General features: G+C 40.5%; 1 protein-coding gene and 1 non-coding gene across 4 annotated transcripts in view; one reads left to right on the forward strand and one right to left on the reverse strand.

Annotated features, from left to right (window-relative positions):
• Positions 1-10,137, forward strand: part of klf3 (Kruppel-like factor 3 (basic)) — a 15,772-nt gene extending 5,635 nt beyond the window's left edge. For all 3 annotated transcript variants that reach the window (XM_055010210.1, XM_055010211.1, XM_055010209.1), the window contains exons 2-6: positions 2,720-2,780; positions 3,309-3,834; positions 5,112-5,259; positions 7,539-7,705; positions 9,308-10,137. In XM_055010210.1, the coding sequence (XP_054866185.1) occupies positions 2,739-2,780; positions 3,309-3,834; positions 5,112-5,259; positions 7,539-7,705; positions 9,308-9,489 (1,065 nt within the window). In that variant the 5' untranslated portion in view covers positions 2,720-2,738 and the 3' untranslated portion in view covers positions 9,490-10,137. The remainder of the gene's footprint in view (positions 1-2,719; positions 2,781-3,308; positions 3,835-5,111; positions 5,260-7,538; positions 7,706-9,307) is intronic.
• Positions 10,138-11,927: 1,790 nt separating this feature from the next.
• Positions 11,928-11,999, reverse strand: trnap-agg (transfer RNA proline (anticodon AGG)). Its single transcript has one exon. It is a non-coding gene; the product is annotated as a tRNA-Pro (tRNA).
• Between the last annotated feature and the right edge of the window lie 241 nt (positions 12,000-12,240).

The following is a 12,240-nucleotide window of genomic DNA, read 5'->3' on the forward strand; positions in this document are numbered from 1 at the left end:
GTTTTACCAGTTACATGTGCTTTAACAAAACAGAAAATCTGCGAAGTACCAAAAATCATATGTTGTTTTTTTTTTTTATAAATCCTTAATATATATTTTTTCTTTCAAATAATGACAAATATCCTTAAAATAATTATATTTTTGTCTGTTTTAAATATAGTGTAATTTCCTGATCAAACATTAAAGAACAAATTACCATTTGCAACTTTGACCTGTTCTGATTTAGGGTTACCTGTAAATTAATACTTTTCACTATGATTTTACTATTTATTATCTATAGGTTAACAAAACTGGGAAAATCTGTAAATAACAGTATGTTCATCAAAAAAAAGTTTTAAAAAGTTAATCCTTAAGTTTTTACAGTGTAGTTTGTTAAGGCTTTGACTGTGGGTCAAACAAAACTAATATTTTAAAAAATCCTCTTGGACTTTTGAACATTTTATTGCTCTTTTCAGACGTTTCTTCTGTAAGGAGCTGATATGTTGGACTGGAACATCAAATTCAGTTACGACTGAAGTTGGATTATATTCTGGGGTTTTTCACCTTGTTTGCATGTGTGATTTTTTTCTGACTCAGAAATATCACCTTTGCAGAAGTTATTCTCATTTGAACAGCAGAGGGGCGATATTTTTATATATGACCTGAGGATAAATGTAAAATTTGGGAACTTCCACTGTGATAACTGATTTTTTTAAAGCTCCAAACAACCTTTTGGACGTTTTAAATTCCTTCTGTCTCTAGTGAAAATAATCTTACACCATACCTGCAGTTGCTCCCTTTGTCCTTTTCCTGTTTGATGATCTGATCTATTTGTGCTTCATACTAGCTCTTATTGTCACCTCAGTGTGTGATTCACGATCACAATAGAACAACTGCTTGACCTCCAGTTGAACCACAACACAATGCAAGACCGGATTAGAAAACACACCCTCAAAACACACACACACACACACACACACACACACATTACACACACACACACACACACACACACACACACACACACACACACACACACACACACACACACACACAGTTCCCACCTGACTGCCGGCTCTTTGTTTCTTTCGAGCCGAGCTGAGGGCGAGGCTTCAGTCGTCATGTTCACACCCTTCCTGACCCAGCTAGCCAGCATCCTGCTCCCCTATTGGTCTGCTCCCCATCTGGACTGGGTGTGCGTCTGCCTCTTCCCGTATACGTGTGTGTTTTTTGTGTGTGTGTGTCTGTGTGTGTGTGTGTGTGTGCATGCGCTGGGGTGTGATGGCTTGTGTTCTCACCCATTTGTTAATAATTAAAGGCTAACTTGTCTCCAGACTGTGGACTTTAATCAGGTCAGCGACACACACAGACTCCCTCAGGGTACATTCTTTGACAGTTCATGTTGCCTTAATGCTCCAGTGAACACACACACACAATGATCCTCGTAAACACACTCACTTAGCCACAAACACGGGAGTTATCTCAGCTGCACCTGGCCATTCAAAGCCAAGGTAACCGGAACCGCCTCAAACGCTTGACAGGCCTCAGTGTGTGTGTGTGTGTGTGTGTGTGTGTGTGTGTGTGTGTGTCTGTGTGTGTGTGTGTGTGTGTGTGTTTGCGATGTGATGTGTGAGGTGTCACTCTCTTGTCTTTGACTCTGGGCAGTTTTTCGCCACATCTTGCCTGAGAACTGATTGTATTCTCACAAAACAATGTGCTGTAAAGTCATGTGTAGCGTTGTGTGAGTGTCGGGTGTTTTCAAAGGACTTTCACGCTGTTAACTGCTAAACAGACGCCGCGTGTTTGCGTACAGATCGATTGGCAGTGTGAGAAGCAAAAAGTGAACGGAGGAGGTGCAGATGTATAAAATCTGACAGAAAAAGTATGTTTATGGCTATTGTCTGAAGTGATTTACTGGAGTGAGGCTGAGCGTGCTCACATATATGTACACACACACAGGCTTCAGACACTTTCCAGCCACCTATACTTAACTACTAGAGCCTGTCTAGTCTTTCCTTCTACTTTATGTGATTTACACTTCATCACTTCACAAGATCTGTGAGTGTGAGTTGTGTAACAGCTTTTTACTTCTTTTTGTGGCCTGGAAATGCGATCATTGTATGAATTATTGATGGTGTTTTAACATAAAAGATGTCCGTTTTACTCCTCCGCAACTGTAGAGGAGTAGCTGACATCTGTATTTACTTTTCATATTAAGATTTTCCATTTAAAGAAAAAATATAATACTTGGAGTATTCTGGGTAGAAGTTTCATTTATTTAAATAGTTGTTTTGAAGCCTCAATAGATAAAATTGTCCAGTAGGTCACAAGAAGGACAAAGGTTTGTGAAAGTTTTCTAAAGTCAGTCTAAATGTATCAGGAAGACAGTGTTTTTCTTTGTTCTGACAACATCTATCATCTTATGACCTCTCAAATTTGTCTTGTGACCCTTTCAAAGAGGCCCAGTCCTTCGCTTGGGAAACACTGAAGTGTCACGGGCAAATTTTCTGCAGACGGAGACTTTTTACTTTTGGTACTGAAAGTTAATTTCAGTTCTTTTGCTTAAATAAGCTGTGCTGTGTTTGTACTTGTAATTCAGTTAAGAGTATTTCCACATCACTGGTTGTGGATCATCACTGGTTTCCTTGTAAAACTATGCTGAACACTAAAGTTGTGAATGACTGTTAACAGTGTAAACATGTTGTTAATCGTATGTGTGTGTGTTTTTTTTGTGTTGCAGGAGCCTGGCCTGTGCAGCCATGCTGATGTATGATTACCATATGAAGACAGACATGGAGACGGTAAGGCACGTGTGCTTGTGTAAATGTAGCTTTGGGTGCTTGTACGTGTGTTTTTTGTGCGCTCCCGTCATGCTCAAACATGTTTTCGATGCCATACAGTAACTCTGACCTCGCACACGCTCTCACACACCTACACACACTCCTGCTACGTGTCTAGACAGACTGGTTCCCACATTCCTGCTCTTCCTGGACAAACAGGCTGCTGCACAGTGGACATTTACATACAATGGGTGCACACACTGCCAGGCGAGCGGGCTAATGAACACACACACACACACACACACACACACACACACACGCACACACACACACACACACGCACACACACACACACATACTGTACTCTGAGACATAACAGTTATCTGCTCCCAAACAGAACACTTTTTGGCTGGCTGCAGTTGTATGTGTGGTAAAAACATGTTTTTCCCTGTTATGCAAAGCGGAACGGAAATTTCTAACTCTCCGCTCTTTTGTGTCCCCTCTCTGCTTCCTTCTTCTGCCTCCTTCCTCCTTCGTTCCGTCTCACAGCCATTCTACTCATCGCTGGTGAAAACCCCGGAGCCGTACGGAGTCATCTTCCCTCATCCCGCCCCCCTCTACCGGATGCACATGCACCCCTTCCCCCGGTCTCACACGCCCAGCAACCAAACGCACAACCAGCTGGAGCCGGTGGACCTGTCCATCAGCAAGCGCTCCTCCTCCACCTCCTCTTCCTCCTCCCCTCCCAGCTCCTCCGCCTCCTCCCCCGCCTCCCCTCGCAGCTCCCCGCCGTCCCCGTACAGCTCGGCGAGCCGCGCCTCCCCCCGCTGCTCGCCGCCGCACTCCCAGCCGCGGTCGTCGCCCTCCCGCGCCCTCCCACCGCCCACTCCCTCACTTCCTTACCCCACCGTGGTGCCCCCCCTGCTCAGCCCGGGCATCCAGGGGTCAGGGGTCATGGTGTCCTCCGTCATGGTGCACCTGCCTGTCCTCTACCCCTCACCCCTTCACCTGCACCAGCCGTTAATGGTGAGCCCACCTGTCGCCAGTGAGGACGAACATCCTCTCAACAGGACAGGTGAGACCTCGTTCATGGTTTTGTGCAGTTTGTGTGGCTTTCTGTGTGTTGATGCCACAAACATTAACCCAACAATTCATTTACAAAAAAACACAAACACTGAATAAAACCATAAAATGACAGTGACACTAAGAAAAAACTAAACTGAAAATTAGTGGACCATAATAATAAGATATGAGCATACGCTGCAGAGTGAAATCTGTATAATGAAAACACTGCATGTCCTTCATATGTTGTTTATAGATTAGTCAAGGTCAGAATTTTGTTTCCAGAATTTGTGACACTTTCTTCTAAATCTTTCACTGAAAATGAGGAAGTACTTCTCATTTCCTCTGTTCTTTGAGTAACAGTCTCTGCAGATTCCTGTTTTGAAATGAAGCCATGTATTTTTATTCTGTTTTCTCTGGTCAGCTGGAGGCTGATGAGACCCACTGAGGTCATCGTATCTGAATGTTTGACCTCTGACAGACATGTACTCACTTAAAGAAACAGTTATGCACACATCTACCACATGCATTTTGTCAGTGTACTAAGGGTTAAAATATAGACATATTCTGGAGTAAACCTTAATAGTTGTGCTCTAATAAATTTTAGGGGATTGCCTAAGTAGTTTCTGGGCTTTTTTATTGTTGTTGCTCCAGTCACATTTTAACTCACTGTGGGTTCATTTTTCACTGCAAAGTAAACACAGGCACAATGATTGATAGAAGAAAGATGTGCTCTATGCACCATAATGGAGCTACACTGCCATTAATGGAAAAACGAAAGAAAATGAAAACTGAATTTCTTAGATTTTTTTTTCTTTTTTGGGGGTAAAAATAAAAATGACTCTACATATTTCTAATATTTTACTACTTCAGTCTTAAATTGGCTTCCATACTTTACTCCTATCTGTTCTTTTGTAAAAAAACAGGCTGCAGTTCAGCCGAGAAGTTCCTGAATTTTTATCACATTGCCGTCAGTCACAGCTGAATCACTAATGGCTTCCCAATTGTGTTGAAGAGCACCAAATTTTTGCTTGATTTTGCAAATTTTAAGTAAGGAATCATAAATGAGTAGTTTAAGGCTCATGGGAAACTCAAACTTCAGCGATTCTGACTTTGTTTTTACAGCTTCTGGTTCTGATAAATGGTGTAATTTGGCCACTTTTGTACATAAAACATGCATTTCAAACCCGCCGTTTTGGGTTTCAGAGGGTTAAATAATGATGTTAAACATGTTTGTGTGATTAAATCATGACTGCTTACATTGGGTGATTATCTTACATCTATCTCCAGCTCACCCTTCGATGCCTCTGGAACTGCGAGGGGAAGCTCCCGACCTTCACAAGCCGATCAAAACAGAGACTCGCTCTGAATTCCCTCATGACCCTATCAGCAGCCGTGAGATGAAGCCATCCGTCATCAGGATGCAAAACGAGTACAAGTGAGTAATGCACAGACGCGCTCTAAAGTTGGAAAAAAAAAAACTTGGAAGTTGAAGTTTCACCGTCTGCAGCAGCGCTTCTTCTTTAACTTTGTGTTTAAGTGGTGGTCAGGGAATCATTTTCAGTTTGATCCATGTTCTGTTCCTGTTGTGACTTTTTAAAGCCAGGCACCGTCCCAGAACGAGGGATGGATATCAGTTAAAGTTTGCCGATACTGGAACTGATAAGAGTTGTGGTACAAATGATAAAATAACACATACCTGAGTGCAGTAAGGGCTTGAAAAGATTTATTTACATGATTGACAATGGCAGAGCAACATATGGAGTATAAGATGGTAGAAAGAAAAACGTGCCTGCTGAGGAAACATATTGGTAAAATCCAAATTTTTTACAATTTTCTTGTGTTACTTTGCTCATAGGTTCACCAGTGATGTTTGTTAAATTTTCTTCAGTTCACGAGGGGCAAGACAAACTTCTCCAATCTGATTTTATTATTATCTCAACCTTCAAAGCTTCACATGAATAAAAAACTGCACAAAATTAGCAATAAATATGATTTGGGAGAGAAAATATCTGAATGAATCTCACAGACGCTCGGACACGGAGCCTGTAATTCTGATAACTCCAGCTTGAGTCTGTTGCATGTCATCACCTAAATTCCTCCCCTCATTTCTGTGGAGTTTAAATTGTGTCTCAGTCTTCAATGCGTTTTCACTCAGCAGGGCATTACAGTGTTCCACAGAGGAGGCAGAAGTTCTAACTGACAGAGATGAGTCTCAGATGTGACACGGGACAGAGAAACAACATAAACACATACTGACGTTACTGTATGTGGGGTGTGTCGGATTCTGTCATTCCTCTGTGGCGTCTTTCTTTCTCTTCCTTCCCGTCCTGCCCGTCAGCCACACCTCTCATTAGAGGCTGTTTACCTCGTCTCCCCATCGCCTGCTAGGAAGTGAGAACGGGTTCATATCAGCTTCTCGATCGTATCTCCTCCTCCTTTCTTTCTCTTACCCTCCCTCCTTCCTCCCTCAGAGGCTTCCTGTAGGTTTTTTTTCCTTCATTGTCCGATGCCTCCCCCTCTCCTCTTCCTCCTCGCCTCCAACCTCTCCCCTGTTTTCTACTTGAGGGCTTCATCTCAAACAAAACGATGCAAAATAATTGCATGTTGGTTATACATGTAATAATCAAAGCCTGCTAGATGCTGTGTATGAAGGAAGCAACAGCTCGTCCGTCACTGTAGTCGTCAGGGCGGTTGATTTCACAGGCCGCTCTTGTCACCGTGCCAACCATGAAATAATTGAACGCTAGAAAAAACATTATCTCTCATCACCTCTTTTCAAAGCACACACACACACACACACACACACTAACAGTGTAAATACACCATATGTTTGTGGTAAAAAGCTGAGATATGCTCTATGTGTATCATAATGATATGATGTGTGTGTGTGTGTGTGTGTGTGTGTGTGTGTGTGTGTGTGTGTGTGTGTGTGTGTGTGTGTGTGTGTGTGTGTGTGTGTGTGTGTGTGTGTGTGTGTGTGTGTGTGTGTGTGTGTGTGTGTGTGTGTGTGTGTGTGTGTGTGTGTGTGTGTGTGTGTGTGTGTGTGTGTGTGTTAGGGGAATTTCTGCACATTCCTTTACGCAAAATTGATCTGTGTGGGATTCACATTTCAACACTCGACACCTGCTCTCAACTGCCACTTACACACACACACACACACACACACACTTTACTGAAAGACAACTCCTTCTGTTTTCTGACTGAAACACTTTGTCATATTGTGATATTGTTCACTGGACTTTAAAAGTTTTTTTTTTGTTCAGAATAGGTTTATTTGCAGCCTCTGAGTGCAGATTTTTTTCGGCCCTTTTTTGTCTTAGCTGTGACAGGAAAAATAGTTTTAAAATGTTGTATTATTTAACAGTTTTTGCACTCCTAGAGCTTGCTTTTACATGCTTGCGAGCACTCCACGGAAGATTTGCATCAAATTCCAGTGAATGAAGTGTTGAATGGTGAACACAAAAGCATCAGAGATGACAGAGGTGACAGGACAAAGCCAAGGCGTGGCAGACTGGAAAAAGGCGGGAGGTGTTTTTCAACTTCCTGACTGGCAAACGTTGTTATTGCACTGACATAGCTGCAGCCAAGTTACTCTTGCGTTTGGGTTTCGACATCACTAATGTGGACGTTGGTTCCCTCTGCTGTCACATCTGATGAAAACAGGTGAAGCAACAGCTCTCTGACGTCGTTTTGTCCTCTCTGTGTCTCTCTTAGGGGTAACAACCCGTCAGTAATAGTTCATCCGGGCACAAAACATCCTCTCCCTGCCGACTCTCCCGACCCTCTGAAAAAGAGGAGGATTCACTGCTGCGACTTCAACGGCTGCAACAAAGTGTACACCAAGAGCTCCCACCTCAAAGCACATCGCAGGACACACACCGGTGAGAAGCTTCATTCATTTACAAGCTGCCCTTTTACACCTTTACATCTCACATTTTTAACTTCATGATAAAATGAGGGTATTTATGTTAGTTGCTGATCTAGAAAAGTTGCTTTTTTTCTATTCCTGGTTTGCTTATTCTGACTCCAGGGCTCCCTCCAGTGTCTGTACAAAATATTCCTGCTCTACTAATAACTGGCAAAGAGGCATGATCACATCACCTCTGTGCCTTAAACAGCCTTACATACATTTCTGATTTAGGGAGATGGAGCAATTACAACCCAAAACATGGCACTTAAGAGGCCCAGGCACTCCAGGTGAATCTGAAAAGTAAAAGGTCTACATTTCAGAGTTTAAAAAACACACCAACATTGCAACTTTTTCAGGGTGTGAATTCAAAAAGAACCAGAGAAACTGCAATGTGTGCAACACCGAGCATCACACAACAAACACTTTCCTCCTTGAGAATGGTGTTGATCAAGTAAGGTAAAACATTTTAGATCAACATCAGTCAATAAAACTACTAATTCAGATGCATTTAAACAATGTCAAATTATAGTATCTTCAAGAAGGGAACTGAACTCATTTTAATGGGAAATGTACTTTGTATAGTACCTTTCAGACACAAAGTTACAAAGTGCTTCACAATAAAACAAATGTAAAATTAGACAAATAATGAAAACATTCAAAATAAGAAATTTTACGTATACAATAAAACGAGATAAAATTATTAAGCTGAGTTTTTTTATGTTTGTTTTTTAAATAAAGCACATTTAAGACAACTGCCTTTGCATCAAAGCATCACCCAGCAAAAAAGACAGTTTAAGTGTAAATATGAGGATCAAGACGTCATTCATGGTGTGATTTCACTTGAGTAATTTACATAGTAGAGATTCAACCCTACAAAGGCTACAGTAAATATTACTTTACCTGACTATAATACATGTTATTAAAATTTAAATTTCCCCTGGTGTGGGGAGCAATAAAGGATTATCTTATCTTATTAAGACTGAGACAAATAAAATAATAATAATAATAATAATGCCTTTAATTTATAATGCACTTTACACACAGAATCTCAAAGTGCTACAATAGGGAAAGTGCAGTGTCATTAATATGGAGAATAACCTAACCAATGTAATAATAAAACTATGGTATTATAAATGACTAATAATGATATTGTGGCCAAGACAATGACCTTCTTTGCAACCCAGGTAATGACTGTTAGAAAGGTGAAAGATCAAACTCCAGAGTAACTGGTGGCCTTAAAGGCATAGATCCAATATGCTTCTCTTGGTTGGAGGCTTTTGTGCCATTTCTGATTTATTGACCTTTTAAGTACCGTATTGGAAATTAAAATCCACAGAAAGCGCAGGTCACAGCTTGTCATAGCAGGCGATCGGACTGTTGCTGTTATATGCAGCACACTATGGAACTCAGACACACTAAGTCTCCAGCTCCTTTTCTTAAATCTTTTCTCATTTTTCTTCCTCTGTGCTCATCTCCCTTGCCCTTATTCACTTGGAAACATTGTTTATGAAAGTGCTATATAAATAAAGTTTATTATTATTCACAAGCCTCATCTTATTTTTCCTCTGTACAGGGGAGAAACCCTACAAGTGCATGTGGGAAGGCTGCACGTGGAAGTTCGCCCGTTCAGACGAGCTGACGAGACACTTCCGCAAGCACACGGGAGTCAAACCGTTCCAGTGTCCCGACTGTGAACGCAGCTTCTCCCGCTCCGACCACCTGGCTTTGCACAAGAAACGCCACCTTCTGGTGTGAAACCCTCCACCGGGGGACTTGAAACAAACCCCACGCTGGGTTCAATGTTGGACTTCGCCATTTTGGCTCGGTGGCGGTGGAGGGGTGGATTTAAAAGAGCTGGCCTTACACATTGGACTCTGACAGGGAGTGGGGAAATGTTCCTCAGGGTGCAGGTTTAGACCCTTTCACCTCATTAGCCTGAATATGAGCTGGTGTCAGCTTGCTACTCTGTGCAGATTTATCACTAGCTCATTGCAACATTTTTTAATAGAAATGCGGTAGCTGTACCAGACCTCTGATCAGCTGCGGAAGGTCCAGAGCGGCTGTATCATCTCAGCTGGCCTGAGAGCGGAAGCGCCGTTTTCTGGCTGCAAACTGCATCCGTCTGTTGGAGCCACACGGCACCCTCAAGCTTATTAGCGCAACATAAGCTCTCATTTCTCTGCATGCATTCGAGTTAAAATTGCGGACACACACTTACAAACACATGCTATTTGCTAGCTAGGCCAATAAAATGTGAAACTTTCCAGAATGTATCATATCACACCTCCTACTGTGCTACTCGTACACACACACACACACACACACACACACACACACACACACACACACACACACACACACACACACACACACACACGCACACACACGCACACACACACACAGCGGAACACATGCACTTATTAAAAAGCAGCTCAGCCTTGGTCTTGTGTGCTTTCGGGTTTAAAAACAAACAAATGGGGTCTGTGGGTCTCGTTCATTGTCAGAGTGAAGTGGGTTTTTTTTAATGTTTTCATTCAGAAATGTGAAAGTTGCTGCACAGGGGCATTATTGTATTAGTGAGGAAAAGACACCACTCAGTTGGTTTAAGGGTAGAAGCAATGAAATATCTTACCGTTGTCTTATATCAAGTTTATGTATCTATGTTTTGGTTGACACCGTGGTAGCCTTTTTTTTATTGTCTGACACTTTTATATGGGAAAAATGCAAAGGGCAAAGCAGGGAAATTTGCTCGTAATTTTTTTTGTTTTTTTATGAGCAGTTGAGATGTATTCCAGTTCACCTTATAGGTGTTTTAATTTGTACATGCTCAATGTTTTCAATATTCCCCAAAGATTCTCTGATTCTCGTCAAAGGTTCATAAGATAGCAGATGACATTCTGCAAGTAAATGCCATCATGATTTTTTTAGCACAATGCTTTACAGCTTTTGGAGAACAAAAAAAGTTTTGTTGATAGCGTCTTTGTACACCTCCAATGTGCACTTTATATACATATATAAATATATATAAATACAGTGTATTGTATGACATTCCCAAAGCCAAATATTTTAAACACATAGATTTGCTAGTTGGTGTGATCAGAAACATTCAGCAGGTGTCTTTGTAATTTATTTTTATCATGTAATGCCAGAAGAAGGTATGGCAGTTCATTTATTTACATGTACACAAACACACACAAACACGCACCGAATGTAGCACCTCAACTCATCTGCATTTGCTCCTGGATACCCTTTGCAATTTTTTTGCTTGTATATGTTTTTGTATCTTTGCAAACACAAGTTGTAATGTAATATATATATATATATATATATATATATATATATATATATATATATATATATATATATATATATATATATATATATATATATATATATATATATATATATATATATATATATATATAAATAAATATATTGATTATTAGACTGAAAGGGCAATTAAAGGTTTTTATTAAGCATGATTTTGATACTCTATTATACATTTCTATAATGTGTCTGTATCTCTTTTTAATCTGTATGTTGGCAATTCAAAGGGAACGTGTTAAACTGTGAACAGGTCTATCTGCAATTTTGCATTTTTAAACAGAATATTCATACCACTTAATAAACTTATTGGTAATATTTGCAGAATGGATTGTTGTGTCTTCAATTCTTTGTGTGTGTTCATGAAGTTGTTTGTTTATCAGGAGATAAAAAAAATCTCTATATAATAATAAATAAAATCTAAAATATAATATAAAACATCGAGCAAAACAATTTCTGTTTTCAGCTTTTTGATTGTACAATGATTTTTGGTGCAAATGTATCCCTCCTGGTTACATTATATGAGGTAATCATGGCTTATGATATAAAATGAGCTGGCTTGGATATAAATCCGTAATTACAGAACAAGTCAGATTTAGAAACACAGACACATATTGTAGACACAGGCACCATCATCAGCTTTCAAAGACGTCACACTGAACTTTTGGAATTTTTAATGATTTGATTTTTATTATTACTACTATTGCAGGTTAACATTATTCTACTGATACAAAAGTTATTTTGGATCCATATTGCTTATTGGGGATGAAAATAAAGCATAATTAGGTTTGCTTGCGTGATTTAGCGCAATCGTATTATTAGCGTATTATTTTGTCACATTTCTATCGTGAAAAAGCAATGAAAATAGAGGGCTCGTCCGGGATTTGAACCCGGGACCTCTCGCACCCTAAGCGAGAATCATACCCCTAGACCAACGAGCCAGTGCAAACGCTGACTGAGGACTATGTATGTAAAGATTGAACCTCTTTGGCTTAAAAGTGACTTAAAGCGTTTTGTGTATTTTCGCCACAGCGGGTAAAATTGTGTAGTTGCTCGTTTCACTAAGCTGACACGCAGATTTAATATATTTCCTACTCAAACACGAGTACAAAGACGGATTGAGATCATTCACTCCCGCTCACATGCGATTTCGCTTCGGTCTGACTTTATCGTTTCATACTG

Source organism: Amphiprion ocellaris, chromosome 4 (assembly GCF_022539595.1).
Source record: "Amphiprion ocellaris isolate individual 3 ecotype Okinawa chromosome 4, ASM2253959v1, whole genome shotgun sequence".
NCBI lineage: Eukaryota > Metazoa > Chordata > Actinopteri > Pomacentridae > Amphiprion > Amphiprion ocellaris.